The sequence below is a fragment of the Callorhinus ursinus genome, unplaced genomic scaffold, assembly GCF_003265705.2.
Source record: "Callorhinus ursinus isolate GAN/ISIS: 27379988/994484 unplaced genomic scaffold, GSC_fseal_2.0 scaffold7, whole genome shotgun sequence".
NCBI classification, from domain to species: Eukaryota; Metazoa; Chordata; class Mammalia; order Carnivora; family Otariidae; genus Callorhinus; species Callorhinus ursinus.
The window spans coordinates 74,109,937-74,131,631 of NW_027397069.1; the positions used below are offsets into that span (position 1 = coordinate 74,109,937).

At 36.9% G+C, this 21,695-nt stretch overlaps 1 protein-coding gene and 1 pseudogene across 4 annotated transcripts in view; both read left to right on the forward strand.

The window, feature by feature from the left end:
- The window catches only part of MICU2 (mitochondrial calcium uptake 2), a 171,717-nt gene that overhangs the window by 90,361 nt on the left and 59,661 nt on the right, over positions 1-21,695 (forward strand). For 2 of the 4 annotated variants that reach the window (XM_025875190.2, XM_073894798.1), the window contains 2 exons: positions 8,220-8,267; positions 9,639-9,721. In XM_025875190.2, the coding sequence (XP_025730975.1) occupies positions 8,220-8,267; positions 9,639-9,721 (131 nt within the window). The remainder of the gene's footprint in view (positions 1-8,219; positions 8,268-9,638; positions 9,722-21,695) is intronic. The other 2 variants (XM_025875191.2, XM_073894799.1) reach the window with 1 other exon arrangement.
- Positions 3,723-4,510, forward strand: LOC112826852 (ATP synthase peripheral stalk subunit d, mitochondrial pseudogene; annotated as a pseudogene).

The window sequence follows — 21,695 nt, forward strand, 5'->3', positions numbered from 1 at the left end:
TTTGCTGCTTCTGTGCCATAAGGGAGATAAAATAAATGTTTGTTTTCAGAGGCCACCGAGGAGGATTATCAGTAACTTCTTTATTTTCTTTAACTTTCATTTACAGGCACATATATCTCTGTATGTCTTTCCCTGTCTCTCTTTCTATATATATACCTTTCTAACTGTCAAGAAGATAAATTCATCAGCCTACTCACACATTTTCCTATTGGATAGTACTCTCTCCCTGTTCCTTACATAGCTGGAGAGTTATTTATATTCTCAGAATGAATAGGGGCATCATACATTTCCAAGATTTCTAAAAGCATTAAAAACCAGTATTTCTGGATGGCCGGGGGGAGGGCCCTTAGTGATGCACTATTAGAAAAACAGAACGTGGAAGTCCACAGCAGAAAGTTTGATATTTTTCCTTTAGGCAAAGTGCTTAAGGTTATTAGTATGGAAAATAAAGGAAAGGAGATGATTAGAGAGAGAGAGAGGGAGAGAGAGGCTTTAAGAGGAACCAGGAGGAATAAATGACTGCAAGGATAGGTAATGTAAATAGCATTCATTTCAAAGTCAGTGAGAAGGAATAAATGATTTGTGCTGGGCACCTGCAGGAGGAGAATTTTAAGCCTATCTCCCTACCACATAGGAACATATGAAAGAACAGCCTTCATTAATAAAAGGCTGGTAGGGAAATCAGGACTCAAAGTGTGACTTAACAATGACAGGAAAACTAAGCAGCTGACAGGGAAATGAGGGAACAGCAGGGTTGCGTACGTAGGAAGAATTAGAAATGCCATGAAAGGGCAAAGTGAGAACTTCTAGTTCATCATTCCTCCAAATGCTGGTCTTCCTTATGTGGACTTTCCTATGCTTGCCTGTATTCCACTCTGACTGGGGTCTCAGTCCTAAACCTTCACATTCTCCATCCCTCGGACACATCTACTATACCATGCTGTAGCTGGGAAAAGAACACCCGTCCCTAAGGATGGGAAGTGTCACAGGCCAAACGTGCCGAGCTTCACAATTCCTGTATGCCCTGGAGTTTGTAAGTTTCTTTAACACCTACTTCATCTGTAAAATAAAGGTAACAGTCTCTAGTTCGAGGGTTATGGTAGGAATAACATACATAAAGCTTCTCCTCCGTTCCTTGAGATCAAGTGTCACTAAAAGATCTTTTTATTATTATTAGGCAAATTCATGTGCCACAAGTTCTCTTGGATTCTTTGAAACTACATTATCCCAGTTCTCTTGGTACCTCTTCTTGGTATCCCAGTTCTCTTGGTACCTTTCTGTCATTGGTTTCTCTTCCTCTTCCTGCCCATTAAGCGTTGGTGCTCCCTAGGATCTGTCCACTACTCTCCTCCTCTTCGTGTTTAGCGCCCATGTATACTGATGCTAACTCTCAGATCCCCTTCAGTGTCTCCAGCCCAGGCTCCTCTCCTGAGCTTCAGACTTCTGTATCCAAACCAGCTGCCGGATGCCAGCTTATGGGTTTCTCCATTTCCTTGAGTTCATCATATCCCAAACGGATCTCACCATCTTCTCCCTAAACCAGCATCTTCTTTTCTTGGTTTCATTTGGTAGTACTGCTTTTCACGCACCTCATCAAAACCCAAGAAATGTCTCTGAACCCTTTCTCTCTTTGCCACTTCCATCATTCACATGCCATCAGATACAAAGTCTTCCTAATTTTGCTTCCTAGGTACTTATCAAATTCATCCTCTCTTCTCCCTACCTCTAGAGAATTTACAGGAAGCAGATCAAGAAAAAAATCTTGGGGAGTGTCTTACTTCTGTTTTTCTCGGAAATATATGAGTTGAAATGTACATTTCCAGCTTAAAGAAGAGACACTAATATGAACATTATATAGGAGAGATTCAGCAGATTCATTTTTCACATATTACTTCTTTGCTGATATTAATGAAGTCACTTGAAAAGAATGTAAAATTTAGCTACATTGGATACAATTTAAAATATTCCCTTTTACCACATAAAACAGCTATCAAAATTTATACTATATGCTAACTAGCAAACAATAGTATATCCTTGAAATAAGAAAGTAACTCATCCACCATGCATTATAAAGATTTTATAAAGATCTTATAAAGAAAAATATAATGTATAACTAACTGCATTTTTTTTTGAACTGAGCAGAATTCTTAATATAGTCCTTAAGGATGTACTGAATATAAATTAAAAGATACATTGTAAGATATATAAATATGTTCTTTTGATGGATATGTTAATTTCTTTTTGGGAAACAGTTCTCAAAATGGCATTCAGTAGCAAGTCATAGTTTAGAATGGTTCCAAATTTAAAATATTTGTAGAGAAGCATAGTAAATAACAGAATTTAGTCATCTCTTCTAATGGCCCTTCCGTAAGGATTCATTAACAAATTTTTAAATATAATTATATAAAATACTTCACCTATTTAACATGCACTTTTAAGACATTGACATTTAACAGCATTTACTTTACAATTAAATATAAGAAATATATACATTAAACTGTTTCTCCTGTATTCTGAAGTATCAGTTTTCTTTAAAAGCATTTTCAGAGGGCAGATGCCTAGAATGCTATTGTACAACTATATCGTTTATAATCTATTTTGAGAGTGTAGGTGCTGTTTTTACATTGTCTCAACTCTGTTTATTCAAGCTTTTTATTTAAGTCAGCATTTCTAAGACACTAGAATTTTCTTTTTCACAAAGTCCCTTTGTAGAGGACGTGTACCTGTGTGTAGAGAAGAGTGAGGCCTCCTCTTGGCACCAAGCCCACGGCAGTTTAGCAGTTTGGCCATTTTTTCACATTGCCGTATTCCTTTGAAAATTAGAAAAAAAAAAGCTGTTCTCCGCTTTTTTGAGTCTGCCAAGGGATGAAATACTTTGATCCTTCAACTAACATTAGAGTACTTCTCTCAGGTAACAAGATAATGACAAAACACATTTAATTTATTCTCCCTCCTTATAAACACTGAATATTTTTAAGGAAAAATATCTGAAGACTTACTGTGGGCTTTTTTATTAAAAAGAAGTATACCTGCTCCAAACAACCAAAAAGTTCGTAATGCACAAAAATATAAGTCATTTAAAATATGTGCCTGAAGTTACTTGTAGCTAAAACATTGATTTACCTAGTTATAAAGTCCTTACCTGCCTTGCACTGGACTTGGGCCCTGAGTCTGTGTGTTATTTGATTGGGAGTCAGTAGGGCAAATCACTGCCATCACCCTCTGCAGGCCTTTATTCCTCATGTCTAGGCTGTGATCATGGCCTTTCCCATTGCTTCTTCCACATAGATGTTATTTCCGACAGTCACTTTTTAATTTTTGTATTTTTGTGTTTAGTTTTCATATTCAGCTTCATCTATTATCCCACATCTCTTTTTTTTTTTTAAGATTTTATTTATTTATTTGACAGAGATGCAACAAAAGAGGGAACACAAGCAGGGAGAGTGGGAGAGGGAGAAGATCGTGCGGGGCTCGATCCCAGGACCCTGAGATCATGACCTGAGCTGAAGGCAGACACTTAACGACTGAGCCACCCAGGCACCCCTATCCCACACCTCTTAATTAAAATTTTCATTTGGAATTTTCCATATGTTTGAAGACCATTTTTAGAATTACTTCCTCCATACGTTTGAAGACCATTTTTAGAATTACTTCTCTGAGACATCTCTGATCATCTAAGATCTAGAAATGATTTCACATATTTCCAAAATCTGTAACTTTTATTATCATTGTTTCTCAATAGTATTTAGCATTTTTTATAAACATTTTTATTCTGGCCTCCTGTTGGAAGTATACAGCACCATCTATTAAGAATTCTTGGACCCAGTTCCATTCCTTGCTGCTGTGGACTCTGAGCTGCTGGCGTCAGTGAAGGATCTCAAGATGGCTGCACGAAAACTTGCTCTAAAAACCATTGACTGGGTAGCTTTTGGGGAGATCATACCCCGAAACCAGAAGGTCATTGCTAACTCCCTGAAATCCTGGAATGAGACACTTAACCTCCAGGTTGGCTACTCTCCCTGAGAAACCACCTGCTATCGACTGGGCTTACTACAAGGCCAATGTGGCGAAGGCTGTTTTGGTAGATGACTTTGAGAAGAAGTTTAATGCCCTGAAGGTTCCTGTGCCAGAGGATAAAATATACTGTTCAGGTAGATGCTGAAGAAAAAGAAGATGTGAAAAGTTGTGCCGAGTTTTTGTCTCTCTCAAAGGCCAGGATTGAGGAATATGAAAAAGAGCTGGAGAAGATGAGGAACATAATTGCATTTGATCAGATGACCATTGAGGACCTGAATGAAGTCTTCCCAGAAACCAAATTAGACAAGAAGAAGTATCCCTATTGGCCTCACAAGCCAATTGAGAATTTATAAACTTGAGTTGGGGAGAAAGCTCTGGCCCTCGTATTGTAAATGCTGGACATTAAAAATAATGATACAGTGAAAAAATTAATTAATTAATCAATTAATTAAGAATTCTTGCCAAAGGGGCGCCAGTTAAGCATCTGCCTTCAGCTCAGGTCATCATTTGGGGTCCTGGGATCAAGCCCCATGTCGGGCTCCCTGCTCAGTGGGGAATCTGCTTCTCCCTCTCTCTCTGCTGCTCCCCCTACTCATGCTCTCTCTTCTGTCTCTGTCAAATAAATAAAATCTTAAAAAAAAAAATTCTTACCAAAAATCAAACTTGAATCTCAACACACCTCTGGATCTAAGTACCAGTTTATAGAAAATATAGAAGTTAGGGGTGCCTGGGTGGCTCAGTTGTTAAGCTTCTGCCTTTGGCTCAGATCATGATCTCAGGGTCCTGGGATCAAGCCCCGCTTCGGGCTCCCTGCTCAGCGGGAAGCCTGCTTCTCCCTCTCCCACTCCCCCTACTTGTGTTCCCTTTTTGTGTCTCTCTCTCTCTGTCAAATAAATAAAATCTTTAAAAGGAAAAAAAAAAGAAAGAAAAAATACGGAAGTTAGAGGAGCATGTGAAATGACACCAAGAAGATGCAGTCAGCAAAATTTTCTAGACTGTAGGAAACTTTACAGGTCAAATGACCAGGCATCTTTAACAGATAAGTTGGTTAAGCATCTGACTCTTGACCTCAGCTCAGGTCTTGATCTCAGGGTTATGAATTCAGGCCCCACTTTGGGCTCTACACTAGACATGGAGACTGCTTAAAAAAAAAAAAAAAAAAAAGATTTAAGACCAGAAAGCAAAAGAAAAATTTAAAACCTGTGAATCAAAGTACACTCTGAAGAGAATGAAAAGGCAACCCACAGGAAAGGAGAAAATATTTGCAAATCATATAGGGCAACAAGAAAACCAAACTTATTAAAAAATGGGCAAAGACTCAAATAGACCTTTTTCCAAAGAAGATATACAGTTGACTAATTTCCATGTGAAAGGATGCCTGACATCACTAACAATTAGGGAAATGCAGATCAAAACCATAATGAGATACCCCTTAATACCACTATTATCAAGAAAAAAAACTGTTGGCAAGGATGTGGAGGAATCATAACCTCTGTGCGCTGTTGGTGGGAATGTAAAATGGTGCCACTACTTTTGAAAAAATATGAGGGTTCCTCAAATTAAGAATAAAATGACCATATGATCCAGCAATCCCACCCTGGGTAAATACCCAAAAGAATTAAAAGCAGAGACTCAAAGAGATACTTGTACACCAATGTTTGTAGCAGAATTAATCACAATAGCCATTAGCTGGGTGGAAACAACCCAGATGTCCATCAACAGATGGATAAACAAAATGTGGTATATATATATATATAGTGGAATATTTTTCAACCTTACAAAGGAATGGAATTCTGACACATGCTACAATGTGGATGAACCTTGAAGACCTTATGCTAAGTGAAATAAGCCAGACACAAAAGGACAAATACTGTATGATTCCATTTATATGAGGTCCGTAGAGTAGGCAAATTCATAGCAACAGAAAACAGAAGAGAGGTTACAGGGGCTGGAGGCAGGGGTTTTAATTTTAATGATTAAAAAGTTCTGATAATGGTTGCAAAACAATGAATACTTCATGCCACTACACTGTACATTTAAAAATGGTTAGGGGCGCCTGGGTGGCTCAGTCGTTAAGCATCTGCCTTCGGCTCAGGTCATGATCCCAGGGTCCTGGGATCAAGCCCCGCATCGGACTCCCCACTCTGCGGGAAGCCTGCTTCTCCCTCTCCCACTCCTCCTGCTTGTGTTACCTCTCTCGCTGTCTCTCTGTCAAATAAATAAATTAAATAAAATATAAATAAAAATGGTTAAAATGGTAAAAATTTTTGTTATGTGTATTTTGCCACAATAAAAAAAAAAGTGACTTGAGACCTTTTGACCGAATGTAATGCAGGGACCTTTTTTGAATCCTGATTTGAGCACACTTGAAAAAATGTTTTTCTGAAACAGGGACATTTGTAAAAGTGATGTGAGTTTGATGATACTGAGGAATTATTGATAATTTTTTAGGTGTGGCAAGTATATTTGTGGGAAGGGGACAGTCTTTTTAGAGATACAGCTTGAATTTTCTACTGTGAAATAATATATTGAGATTTGTTTTAAAATAATCCAGTGCAGGGGGTGGCTCCTGGGTGGCTCAGTCTGTCAAGTGTCTGACTTCAGCTCAGGTCATGATCACAGGGTCCTGAAATAGAGCCCTGAGTTGGGCTCAGTGCTCAGCAGGAAGTCTGCTTCTCCCTCTCCCTCTGCCCCTCTGCTCGCTTGTGCACGCGCACTCTCTCTCTCTCTCTCTCAAATAAATAAAATCTTTAAAAAAAATAATTCAGTGGGAAGTGGGGGGAAGGGAGTGAAAAGAGGTATAGATAAAACAAGAACTGCCATGAGTTAATTACTGAAGTTGATATATATAATATTTATTATATTCTCTCTACTTTTGTGTATGATTGAAGTTTTCCATGATAAAGTTTTTTTTAATTGTGTATTTTGCTATTATATCAAACTTATGATCCAGAGGGAAAATTATTTTTAGCTTATCAGGAAGCCATGATTTACAAGACACTGTTTCTATATTTATTGCTATTCTTTTCATTGCAAGCACATAAACCAAGACACTACCTATTTGAGCAAGAAAGGACAGTTGTAGAGCTAGTAGTGGCCAGACACAGAGCTAGCTTCAAATTCAGTTTAATCCAGTGCTCAGACATCACCAGTATCCATCTTTCAGGCCTGCCAATTAAAGATTGGCTGCATTCTCAGGCCCTAAACACTGGCTCTCTGACAGTTCCAGGCACTCTCTCCATTGCCTCACATTCCTAAGTGAAACATTCTCACATCATCAAAGCCCAGGGGAATGGGGGAGGGGGAAAAAATAAAGTGAATGATTTAGCATTCTTGTCAGAAATTCCACTCTGAGTGACCCAGCTTAGGTCAAGGCCCATCCCTGAACTAGTCCCTGCAGCCAGACAACGGAACCTGCTCATTAGCTTGGATCAGCCTTTTGCCCATCTCTGCACCAATTCAGTAAGAGTACGATGATTGGCTTAGGCCTATCAGCTTCTACCTTCAAAGGTGAGGATGGTCATCCTACCAAAACTATGTGTTTGAGAATGGGGAAGGAATAGTTTCCCAAAGAAAAATTAAGTTACTGCTGCAAAGATTTAATTAATCTCATTTTAAATAATACAGGTTGACCTTTTGTATATTGAGATCTCTGCTACTCTACTGAATTTTTAAATTTGCTTCACTTGAGATGTTATGAAGAGTTAAATTTAGATAGAAATTGCATGAAGTGCCATGCAAATAAAACCTGTAGTGGATACCTGTTATTTGCTAGCCAACATCCATTCCCCTTTTTTACTAGTAATAGTAACCTGATGAAAAAAGATAGTATCTTTTTTAAGTATTAGTACTGTACTTAACTCTCTATTACAGAAGTTTTCCACTGTACCAAAGAGAGGTAAATTAAAGTAAAAATGTGTGTGTTTTTATCCCCCCCCCTTTTGTGAGGGGGGAGGGGCAGAGGGGGAGAGAGAATCCTAAGCAGGCTCCATGCCCAGCACCAGACACAGGGATTGATCTCATGACCCTGAGATCATGACCTGAGCAGAAATCAAGAGTCAGACGCTTAAGCAACCAAGCCACCCAGGTGCCCCAAAATGTGTGTGTTTTTAATTAGGTGAAGTTTCCATATAGATCTATATATGATTACTTCTAAACCTTCTAAAACTTATCTTCTGATGTTTTTATTTTATCTCTTTCAGGACTAATTTCGTATACTGAGTATCTTTTCTTGCTTACAATCCTCACTAGTAAGTACCCCACAGTTTTTCTCACTGATCATGTGGAATTCTCTATTCTTACCAAACAAGGTTTTGGAAGTTTGGTATTTATGTCTTTATCATTAAAACATTATTGCTACCTTAGTTTCTTTTTTTTTTTTCACTTTTATTTCATTATGTTATGTTAATCACCATACATCATTAGTTTTTGATGTAGTGTTCCATGATTCATTGTTTGCGTATATCCCCCAGTGCTCCATTCAATACGTGCCCTCTTTAATACCCATCACCAGGCTAACCCATCCCCCCACCCCCCCACCCCAGAATCCTGTTTGTTTCTCAGAGTCCATAGTCTCTCATGCTACCTTAGTTTCTGTATCAACAAAATGATACTGTTGGATTAGATTAGCCCTTGTACTTCCTTTGTACTGTGGCTCCCCATAACTCTCTCCTTAAAAGACTTGTTGAACAGAAGAGAATCAGACTTAACCTTCATATGTTAAAAAACCCTTATCAGACATTCTTCAAAATTCCTAATCAGTACTCTTAAGACTGGTCATGAAAATCAAGGGAAGAATGAGAAACTTTCACAACTTGGAGCAGAGTAAGGAGACCTAACAACTAAATGCAACATGGTTTCTTTTTTTTTTTTAAGATTTTATTTATTTATTTGAGAGAAAGAATGAGAGAGAGAGAGAGCACATGAGAGGGGGGAGGGTCAGAGGGAGAAGCTGCCGAGCAGGGAGCCCGATGCGGGACTCGATCCCAGGACTCCAGGATCATGACCTGAGCTGAAGGCAGTCGCCTAACCAACTGAGCCATGGTTTCTTGTATTTGATCCTAAAGTAGAAAAAATAGCATTAGTGGAAAAACTTGAAATCCAAATAAAGTCTGTAGTTCAGTTTAAAATGCTATTACCAGTGTTAATTTCTTAGTTTCGACAATGATACTGTAGTTGTAGAAGATGTTAACATTAGAGGAAGCTGGCTGAAGACTATATGAGAACTCACTATACTATATTTACAACATTTCTTAGGTCTAAAATTATTTCAAAATAAAAAATTTTTTAAAAACCCAACTCTGAGGGAAATAAAGAGTAATAATCAGTATGAAAATAGCCAAGTTACTATAAGAATATAGGAAAGACCCTGGTAGAGTTAAAGAAATAAGTTCTCAAATTAATTTTGCTTTGAAAAGCAGAGCACTTAATAGTAGAACAGCACAGCTGTGAAAATATATCAGCCTTTGAAAATTATTATAATAAGAAAAGGTCATTTTTTTCTCTGTTTAGGCACTTATATATAGTTTCTAGAAGTTTTTTTCAAATTTGAAGACTTATAGATCATAAGTAATTTGCATTTCACCAACATTTAAATAACTTCACTTTTCACTTAATTGCAGAACCTCATACTGGGTTTCATGTTGCTTTTAAAATGCTGGATGCAGATGGTAATGAGATGGTTGAGAAAAAGGAATTTTTTAAGGTAAGCAGATTCTACTTATTTTTAGTTTATCATAAAACATTTAGATGCTTGTGTGATTTTACATTTCCATAAAAATTAAAATTATATCCACTGCTTACATATGAAATGTCAAGAAATCATTCATATATTCAGAAGTGTTAAATTTTCCATATTACAACAAAGGAAACTGTTAAGGAACAGAGCATAATATTCCTATGGGAGAAATGACCTTATGCATCTATACTTTTTAGGGTTTTATTTTTATGATTTCTGCAGATAATACAATAGAAAGGGCCTCATAGATATGTTCAGAATTATTCTTATACACCCCTACCCCCAATAAAGGAGTAAGAAAAATTAAAACTTAAGCCTTCATAAAGAATAGGGGGGAAAATGAAAAAGCTACACATAGGTATAAATGGGTGCAGATTTTCCAGGAATCTGCTAAAGCTAATATTTGAAAAGCTGAAAATCTGTTTAAATGAAAATACGTTTCCAAGACAACTCTAGGACATAAAACCAGTAAATTTCACTCCATTCCAAGAATGTTGATGGTAATATTAAAAAATACCTCTGCACATAAACTGTTGGGTATGTGCCAGAGTTAAATGTTTTTAATGTATTAGAGTGTTTTGTGGAGAAAAAAATAGAACATGTAGATAAATATATAACAGCACTTGGTACATACTAACTTCTTAGAACTACCATTGATAATTACTCATTACATACATAAATGACTATGACTTTTTTTAAAAAAGACTTTGAGACGTGAAGCAAATGGATCTCTCTTATATTGCTGGTGGGAATGTGAAATGATATACACATTTTGGAAAACAAAATTGGCAGCTTCTTAATGTATACTCAGCATATGATGTGGCAGTTCCACTTCTATGTATTTAGTCAAAGAAAAGAAAACATATGTTCACCCAAAGACCCGTATGGGAATATTCATAACAATTTTATTCATAATAGTCCCAAACTGGAAACAACCTAAGTGTTCAAGTAACTAGGTAAACAAATTGTATCCATACGATAGAATACTACTCAGAAATAAAAAGGAACAAATTACCAGTAAGTACAACAACATGGATGAATCTAAGTGAAGGAAAAAGTGTACATACAGTGTGATTCCTTTGATATGAAACTCTAGAAAAGGAACATATCTATACTAACAGAAAGCAGATCATTGGTTGCCTGGGGCTGAGAGGGAGTAAGGAATTGACTGCAAATTGACTGCAGTTTCCATGAGGGAACCTCCTGAAGTGCTGGAAATATTTTAGACCTTGATTAGGATGGTAGTGACATGGGTATATAAATTTGTTACAACTCATCAGACTGTATATTTAAACAAGTGCATTTTATTGTATATAAATTATACCTCAGTAAACACCTTTGACAAGGTTTCATTCCACAGGCTTTGCCAATTTAATTACTGAGATATTTGGTTTTTATATACAAGAAACTGTCTCAAAGACTAGAAACAAATGACATAGCAAAAGGTTCTAACCAGAGAATCAGTTTATAGAACAGTGGGATCCAATAAAAAGTAGGCTTATTTAACATTTTAGAAATTATCTGGAAGAGGGTATAAAGAGTATATAAATCTAAGCATGTGGGGGAAACTAAGGTAAATGACATGAACATCTATGTGAGTGGACAATAAAGTAGCAGATGCAGTTCTCAGTGTTTTAGCTTAAAGTGTAGTAGAACCCATCTTACTCAATGTGGCCACTATCAGTAGTTCAATTAATTTAAATAATCTGTTAAAGGGAGAATAATTTTTAAAAATAAAGATACCTGAATAACAGACATTTTAATTAACTTAAATGCACATCCATTTTAGAACCAAGGTCTCTTTTTTTTAAGATTTTATTTATTTGAGAGAGAGTGAGAGTGTGCGCGCATGCACAGAGGGAGAGTGTGAAAGGAGAAGCAGACTTTCTCATGAGCAGAGAGCCCGACGCGGGGTTCATTCCAAGGACCCCGAGATTATGACCTGAGCCAAAGCAGACGCTTAACCAGCTGAGCCGCTCAGGTGCCCCAGAACCAAGGTCTTTTCTTTCAAGTGGAGCCACTGATTGAAATTACCTGTTTTCCTTGCCTATGTATGTCCATAATTTATCATCTGCATTTTCCAGTTTGTTTTCTTTAAATCCAGAAAAAATGTAAAGACAGGTCTGAAGCAGTCTGAATGTAGCATCCTTCAAGATCTTTGTGATTTTTCCCACTCTTTACAGTCTTACCCTAATTAGAAGCAACTTTTTTCTTTAGCAGTGTGCCTTAATAACTCTAAAGTATTCCTCCTTCCTTTTTTACTGAAGCAACTCTTTTCAGACTCATTTTTCATTGATATAAATATTTGCATTATTGCGAGTGGAACACACACACACCACCACCACCACCACCATCACCCTCTCCCCCTTGTTTAACCAAGGCTCATAAACTCAAAGAATCAAGCTTTCCATCAGAACAGAACAGGTGTAGGATATCCCGTCGTGCTTTCCTTGACATTGCAGTTTCTAATGGGATCTGGCAGCTGCAGGTGGTAACTGGCTCACATATTTCAGGGTATTGGCAGATCCAAGAGACTAAATTTTATGCTTTTATATTTGCAGTTTATATCACCATTCAGGAAAAAAAGTTTACACAGTCTCTGTGCTTAATGCTTCCATTTCAGGCTCTTCTGATTTTTCACCAAATTTACTTGTTTTTGAAGCTACATTCTCACCTAAGCCACAAAGGAACACCAATGTCCCAGTGTCCCCATGTAGTTAACTTCTCCTGCAGCAGGGCGCCTGGGTGGCTCAGTTGGTTAAGCGTCTGCCTTTGGTTCAGGTCGTGATACCAGAGTTCTGGGATTGAGCCCCTCACTGGGCTCGCTGCTCAGCAGGGAGCCTGCTTCTCCGTCTCCCTCTGCCACTCCCCCTACTTGTGCGCTTGCTCACGCTCTCTCTCTGTCTCTCTCAAATAAATAAATAAATAAAATCTTTAAAAAACAAACTTCTCCAGCTTTCTGGTGTTTCCAGAAAACCCTATTACTTCACAGTAATATTTAATAAAATTAAGTAATTACAGTAACAAGTGCAATGTATAATTGGTTTGGAAACACAAAAGACTTAAACTAAGCAAACATTGAGCTTAGCTGAGAGCAGGAGTGTGCAAGCATTCTTAAGATTTGCGAAGAGCTTTCTGTGAATATCTGTCATGGAGTTCTACAGGAGGAGCAGGGAGCATTGATTAATCACTGAATTGGTTATGTGGAAGCTGGTTAAGTTTTCTTACATTTTATTTAAGGAAAAAGAACCCATTATACAATATAGGAAATTGAATTCTGGAATATCTAGAACGTAGTGAGTTCAGCATAACTGTAGACTAGCCTCAATATTTCAGATCAGTATGTTGGTATAAAATTCCAGAAAGTATCCTAAAACACGTAGAAAATATACCCTCACACCAAAACAGATACCTTTGGATTTTTGTGTGGTTAGGGGCACTTCATGAAACACACAGAACTGAAATAATGGGAGGTGAGAAGCTTCTTTCTGGGGACCCATTTTAAAAATAGGACTCACGGGGGGAAAAAAGGGACTCATGGTGGGGTGCTTGGGTGGCACAGTCAGTTAATTGTCCAACTCTTGGTTTCAGCTCAGGTCGCAATCTCAGGGTCATGGGATCAAGCCCTGCACTGGGCTCTGCACACAGTATCGAGTCTGCTTAAGATTCTCTCTCTCTCTCTCTCTCTCTCTCTCTCCCTCTCCCTTTGGCCCTCTGCTGTGGTCACGTGCACACACGCACGCACGGTCTCTCTCAAATAAATCTTTAAAAAATGGGACTCGGGGAAAGGCAAATACTGTATGGTCTTACTTCTGTGTGGACTCTAACAAAAAACCAAGCTCATGGAAAAAGAGATCAGATTTGTAGTTATCAGAGGCAGGGTTGCAGGGAGTGGGCATAGGAAGGTGATCAAAAGGTACAAACTTCCAGTTAGAAGATAAATAAGTACTAGGAGTGTAATGTGCAACATGACAACCATAGTTAACACTGCTGTGTGATACAGAGGAAAGTGGTTGAAAGAGTAACTCCTGGGAGTTGTCATGACAAGGAGAAAACATTTTTTTTTTTTGCTTTTGCTTTTTATTGTATGTGTATGAGATGATAGATACTAACTAAACTTACTGCAGTAATCATTTCAGAATACATGCAAGTCAAACCATCATACTTGTACACCTTATGTCAGTTATATCCCAATGCAACTGGAAATAGATAGGACTTGTGGACTATTAACATACTAGAAGGATTAATGATCAAAGTCTATAAAGCCATAAAATAACAAATTTTCCAACACAAACTGAGGAAGACATCTTGCTGAAACCTGTTATGACAGAGGTCAGAATTTATAGGAGTAACATTAATACTTAGTTGGCAGTATCAGACAATGAAATGTTTTATATAAATGTGATTTTTTAAATTGAGGTTTACCCTTTTAACAGGATTAAACTTTTAACATTTGTAACTCTTTTTGATAAGCCCTCCAAGAATATATGTATATATATATTTCCCTGTCTTTTCAAAGTGTTATAATGTGCATAATTTATCCTCTATTTTTTGACAGTTTAGGATTATCATTATGAAGGTCAGTTTCATAGTGATGGGCTAGTTAGATTTTTAGAGTCGATTAAATTAGTTAGATTTTAGAGTCTATTACTTACCCTTACACTGAATGGCCTTAGACTTTCATGCTTTTAATTTGTATTTCTGATTTTTGTCCTCATTGTTAGGAATAATACTAGTTCGTTATCACTGGTATCAGTGAGAATGAACAGTTGATCTTGAATACATGATGAAGTAATAATGTTGGGATATTAATTCATGTTGATCTGTTTCTTTTTACTTTTTTAAATGTGGCTACTAGAAAACTTAAAATGACTTATGTAGCTCTATTATATTTCTGTGGGACAGCACTGCTTTAGAATATATAAGACTATAAATTCTGAGAAATCTTCATAAATATTTTATTACATGTCCCTCATGACAGTTATTTCAAGTGCTGAAAAAGATCTTTCTTGTGGGTTTGCAACTTAAATAAGAAAGCTGGAGAGTTCCAGAGGATTGAAGTTGCCTGAAGTATACCTCTGGATACATCAAGTTTCACTTACTGTTCAGAAAAACAGGTAGTAATTTTACAGGATTCACTTTCTCAAAGTGGTAGAAGTTAAAAGTAACAGAAAGCTATAGAGAAAACTACTATGTGACTGCTTAAAGAATATTTGGAAGGTTTCATGGATTCAAACATGTTATATGTAAGAGATATGGGTTTGAAAAACTAGAAATTGTTTCGTTATGTCATTGTGAATAAATGTTAGCAAATCTGCTTGTTACCAAAGCAGTAGTATGGATAAAGTTTACCATTGTAGAGCAACTAATTTATGAAAGAAGCCTGAAATTCTGCCGAGAAGTTGAAGGTACTTGTGAATAGACAAAATGGAAAAAAAAAAAAAAAACAAGCATTTCCAGGTATCATGGCTCTTACTCAGGACCTCAGGTTAAAAAATACTCAAAAAGCAAGCAGGAAAGGAAATACAAGGTAGTCATCATAAATTTGTCTTCAAATTCCATTTCATTCAGGCTCAGGAAAGCAAAAATAACCATATTGCTCTATTTAGCATCAACAGTGATTAAATAACCATTATTAATGGGCTCTTGGGGAAACAGACTTTATAAAATATAGACCACTGTAAAAGCATTGTTGTTGTTCTTGTGTGGTTGGAATGTGAACAGAGACACCAAAGAGGCAGAATCCCCAAATGTGAACTGTACACTGCTGTCAGGAGAAACCAGCAGGCAGTTCTGGAGATAATAGCGCTTCAGTGTTCAAAAATTCATCTCTGACCACAGTATGAAAAGTGAATTAATAGAGAAGAGATTGGAGGCAGGAAGTTTGTTAAGCTTCAGAATAGTCCAATTTACAACTGTGAGTGAAAAGTAGAAAATGTAATTGAGACATGCTATGGAATAGGCTCTGTAGAACCTGGTTTCTGGCAGGTTTGGAGAGATGAGGGAAAAGGAGAAATCAATGGTCACTCCTTTTTCCAGCCAGCCTAACTAGGAATAATGATAGTACTAACTGATCTAAGAGAAAATAAGACTATGTCTTATTGAGGATTGGTTATGTATAACATAATGTTACATTATTGAATCTTTACAGCAGCCTACAAGGTTAAGTTATAGTATCCCCATTTTAAAGATGAGAAAATTGGTATGTAGTCAGTATTGCAGCCATGATTTGATTCCAAGTCCATCGAGTTCTAAAGCCCTGCTCTTTCCTCAATGTTAGCCTGCCTCATTTGAAGGAGAATGCAAAGGAGGACTGGGTTGAAAAAGACCTTAACTCTGAGCTTGGAAATGTTGGCCTTTATAAGCTGTTGGGACTCCCTGTAGTGGTAGATGAGTGTAACAAGCAACTGTCTGGAGATAAGAATGTAGCCAGGATTAGGAAGCATCCTGATAGAGGTGATAATTAAGTCATGAGAGTATGTGACCTAAAGGGTAGAATGTAGATTGAAGAGGGATAAGATCAGAGTCTTGGAAAACAGGTTGCATTCAAGGGGTCAAAATGAGACTGAGAAGCCAAAGAATGAAATTGAGAAGGAGCAGAGTACCAGAGAAGTAAGAAGAAAGCCCAGAGAATGCAGGATAGTGGAATCTAGGGAAGAAAAGAGCAACAGTGAGGAAGTTAATATCCAACTCTTTAAAAGTAATCAAGTAGGATAGCGACAGAGTAGAAAACTCCTTAAATTTTGTAGGTCTTTGGGAACCATTTCAGAAGCACTTTGAAAAGAGTAGTAGAGACCAGTGCCACAGAGCAAAAGGCTAAAGAGGAGTGGGTAAAAAATGCAAAATCAATGGCAGTAGAAATGGCATCTTCTGAGATGCGTGATGTTTAAGGAAGGAAATTAATTTGATACTAGTTTAAGGTAGAAAACCTATCTGTCTGCACAAGTAGGACCTGAAGTACCAGCGTGATAAGTCATAAGGTACCATTACATTCTACCTAACTCCATCTACCTCAGGTATAAGAAAAGGATATAGTTAAGATTGTTATTCAAGTTGAGGCTAATAATTATGAAAAGGGTATTCTACATGAAGGTAAAATTCTATTATGCAAATTAAACTGTTAGAGTGTGCACAAACTATAATTCCCTTAGACCTGGATGAAATTTCTGCTTTTATTTCTAGCAGTCACAAAGCATAGGGAACCAAATCTTAGAAGTACTTTATCCACGATATATACCTCCCTAGATTTATTCGTAAAGTTGGAGGTAATTTTATAAAGTGGACGTAATAGAGCCTCTGGTTATATCACTGTCATAGTTACCAAACCAGAGTTCTGTTTCACTATTCTAATATTTGATGATAATCAAGTCTGAATAGACAAAGCCTGTAAAGGAGACACTGAACATGAAACTGAAAAAAGGCAATAGAGGGCATGTTGTTTTTCTCTCTATCATCTTCAGGTCTCTTCTCACACTGAAACATAGAGTTTCCTGGAGCCTAGGCATGAGCCTAGGCATGACTCTTTTACTGCATATACAGCCTCTATCCCTGAAATTGTTGAGCATATCTACTTTAAAAGTTTTCAGATACTTTTTCTCAAAATTACTTAACATGCTGAATTTATGGAACACTTTCTGAATACGACAATTTTTTCCTTAAATGTTTGGAAAATTCTTAGATGATCAACTCATAAATTAAGAAAATAAGAATAAAAGCATGTTAGGATATGCCACTGATTCTTTTTTTTTAAGTGTCAGATTATAAAGGTCAACCTTCTAAGCTGATACAAGGTTCTTTATGCTGATCATAGAAATAAAACAGTAAACTTGATAACTCATGAAGCATGATACAGTCAATTTAAAATAACAACATGGAGAAGATGGGGGTGTAGAAAGACCCTAAACTCACTTCCTCCCATGTATACATCAATTCTGTAACTACATATGGATCAGTTCTCTCTGAAAAAGGCCTGAAAACTAGTTGAACAGCTCCTCCACACCACAGGATAAAAAGACCATATGGAAACAGATAAGAGAGTTAGAGATGTGTTCTTACAAAAAAAAAAAAACTTACCCCTAGCATGGTAACCCACAAGTGGGAGGGATCTTTAAATAAGAATGTATTCCTGAGGAATAAGGGGTTCAAGCCCCACATCAGGCATCCCAACTCCAACTCTTGGAAGTTGCACTGGAGAGATGAGGCCCAAAATAACCAGCTTTGAAAACCAATGGGGCTTACATCCAGGAGACCCAAAGGGCTGTAGAAGACTGAGATTCTAGTCTTAATGGACTCATACACAGACTCACCCTCGGATTCAGTATTTAAGCATCAGGTTAAAAAGTGTTTAGGCCATATGTGAAGGAAATTCATTGGCTAATCTTAAAGCATCTGCTGGAGGATCACGGGTCTGCTAGAACTCTCTCAATAATGGAGGTGCTCACAAGCACCATTTTTTCAGTCCTATTTCACCTTGCTACTGCTCTTTGCCCCACCCATGCACTCTCCCATGGCCCAGCCCTTCTAAACCCAGCAGTGGGCTTGTCCTACCATGCCAAATTGACAGGTATGTACAGTCCACACAAGGGATGCCTGTTAAATGCCTGGCTCTGGTGGCCAGGGAGCATTGCATTTCTAGGCCCCACATGACTGAAACAATTGAAGAGACAATTCTTGGCAGGCTACCACCCCAGGGTACTGCATAAACAGCAATTGAAACACATTCCCTGTCTTCCTATGACCACTCCATCAAGATGGAGATACAGCTGTTTTGCCTCATACATAGAAACAAATACAGAGTCAAACAAAATGAAAAAACAGAGGAATGTGTTCCAGATGAAAGAAAAGATAAAACCCCAGAAAAACACCTTAACGAAATGGAGATAAGTAATTTACCTGATAAAATGTTAAAGTAATGGTCATAAATATGCTTGCCTATCTTGTGAGAAGAATGGATGAGTACAGAGTGAACTTTGACAGAGACAGAAGACATAGGAAAGTTCCAGACAAAGTCACAGAGCTGAAGAGCACCATAACTGAACTGGACAATATGCTAAGAGGGGTTCAAAGCTGACTCGAAGAAAGGATCAGTGATCTGAAAGGGCAGTGGAACTCACCCAAACAAAGCAGCAAAAAGAAGAAAAAAGAATGTTAAAAAATAAAGATAGTTTAAGGGACCTATGGGACAACAGAACCAACATTTGCATTTAGGAGTCCCAAAGAGAAGTGCGAGATCAAGGGAACATAAAATTTATTTGAAAAAATAATGGCTTAAAACTTCAGTAACCTGGGGAAGGAAACAAACATCCAGTTCCAGGAAGCACAAAGAGTTCAAAATAAGATGAACCCAAAGGTATCCACAAGACAGATTATCGTTGAGATGTCAAAATTTGAAGACAAGGAGAATCATAAAGCACCAAGAGAAAAACAGCTTGTATGTACAAGGGAAACCCCATAGGACTGTCAGCAGATTTTTAAGCAGAAACTTTACAGGCCAGAAGGGAATGACATGATAGTCAAAGTGCCAAAAGCAAAAAACTTTGAACCAAGCATACTCTACTCTGTGAAGTTATCATTCAGAATTGAAGGAAAGATAAAGAATTTTCTTTTTTTTTTTTTTAAGATTTTATTTATTTATTTGTCAGAGAGAGAGCACAAGCAGGAGGAGTGGCAGGCCGAAGGAGAAGCAGGCTCCCTGCTGAGTGGGGAGCCTGATGCAGAACTCGATCCCAGGACCCTGGGATCATGACCTGAGCCAAAGGCAGCTGCTTAACCAACTGAGCCACCCAGGCATCCCAGAAAGATAAAGAATTTTTAAAACAAGCAAAAACTAAAGGAGTTCACTACCACTAAACTGGCCTTACAAGAAATTTTAAGGGAATTCTTTAATCTGAAAAGAAAGGGAACTTATTAGTAAGAAGAAAACATAAAAGTAAAAATTTCAGTGGTAAATGTAAATATATAACAAAGACAATAGACTAATCACTTACAATGCTGGCATGAAGGTTAAAAGAAAAAATTAGTAAAAAAAATAAGTAAATAACTATAACTACAATTAGTTAATGGATATACAAAATAAAATGATGTGTAATGTGACATCAAAAACGTAAACTGCAAGGGGAGGGGAGTAAAAATGTAAATTTTTAGAATTCAGTTTTAACTTGCGATTGATATAAAATATATTGATAGCAATATAAAATTTATATAAATATAAAATATATATATAGGTTGATATGTGTAAACCTCTTGGTAACCACAAAGCAAAAATCTGTAGTAGATTAAGACAATGAGAATGGAATCTAAACATAACACTAAAAAAGGGCATAAGACCACAAGGGAAGAGAGCAAGAGAAGAAGAAAGAAAAGAAGAACTACAAAACAGCCAGAAAACAATCAACAAAATGGCAGTACATAAGTACCTATCTATAATTACTTTAAACATAAATGGACTGAGTTGTTTAAAAAAAAAACCCATCTATATATTGCCTATAAGAGACTCATTTCACATCTAAAACAGACTGAAAAGTGAAGAGATGGAAAAAGATATTTCATACAAATGGAAACCAGAAGAAAGCTAGGTAGTTTTACTTACATCAGACAAAATAGACTAGACTTAACACGAACTGTGATAAAAGACAAAGATGGGCATTACATAATGTTAAAGGGTTCAGTCCAACAAGAAGATAAAACATTTGTACACTGAACGTAGAAGCACCTAAATATATAAAGCAAATATTAACAGGGAGAAAACAACAGCAATACAGTAATAGTAGAGGATTTTAATACCCCACTTACATCAGTGGAGAGCTCATCCAGACAGAAGGTCAATAAGTAAACATCAGCCTTAAACAAAAATTAGACCAGATGGACTTAATGGATATATACAGATATTCCATCCAAAAGAAGCAGAATACACATTCTTCTTAAGTACACATGGAACATTCTCCAGGATATTCTCAAATTTAAGAAGATTGAAATTATATCAAGCATCTTTTCAGGACATTGTGGTATTAAAGAAGAAATCAATCACAAAGAAAACTGGAAAAATCACAAATGTGTAGAGATTGAACAATATGCTACTGAACGACCAATGGGTCAATGAAGAAATTAAAGGAGAAATTTTAAAAAATGCCTTGGAAAAAAATTTTAAAAAAATACCTTGAGACAAATGAAAATGAAAATACAAACATAACAAAATCTGTGAGATAAAGCAAAAGCAATTCTTTTTTTTTAAGATCTTTTTTTTTAAATATTTAATTTATTTATTTATTTGAGAGAGAGAAGATAGAAAGAGTACATGAGAGGGGGAGGGTCAGAGGGAGAAGCAAACTCCCTGCTGAGCAGGGAGCCCGATGTGGGACTCGATCCCGGGACTCCAGGATCATGACCTGAGGCGAAGGCAGTCGCTAAACCAACTGAGCCACCCAGGCACCCAAAGCAAAAGCAGTTCTAAGAAGGAACTTTATAGCAATACAGGCCTCTCTTAAACAAGAAAAATCTCAATCTAACTTTGCACCTAAAAGGTCTGGAAAAAGAACAAATGAAACCCAAAATTCGAAGGCAAAAAATAATTAAAATCAGAGCAGAAATGAAATAGAGACTAAAAAGACAGTAGATGAAATCAATAAAACTAAGAGCTGGTTCTTTGAAGAGAACTATAGAATTGACAAGCCTTTGGATAGCCTCATCAAGAAAAAAAAAAAATCCTCAAATAAATAAAATCAGAAATGAAAGAAGGGAAGTTAAATCTGATACCACAGAAATAGAAAGGATCATAAGAGACTTCTATGAAGAGTTATACTCCATGAAACTGGACAACTAGAATAAACGGATAACTTCCTAGAAACATACTACCTTCATGAAGAAATAGAAAATCTGAATAGATGAATTTCCAGTACAGAGATTGAATTAGTTATCAGAAACTTGCCAACAAACAAACGTCCAG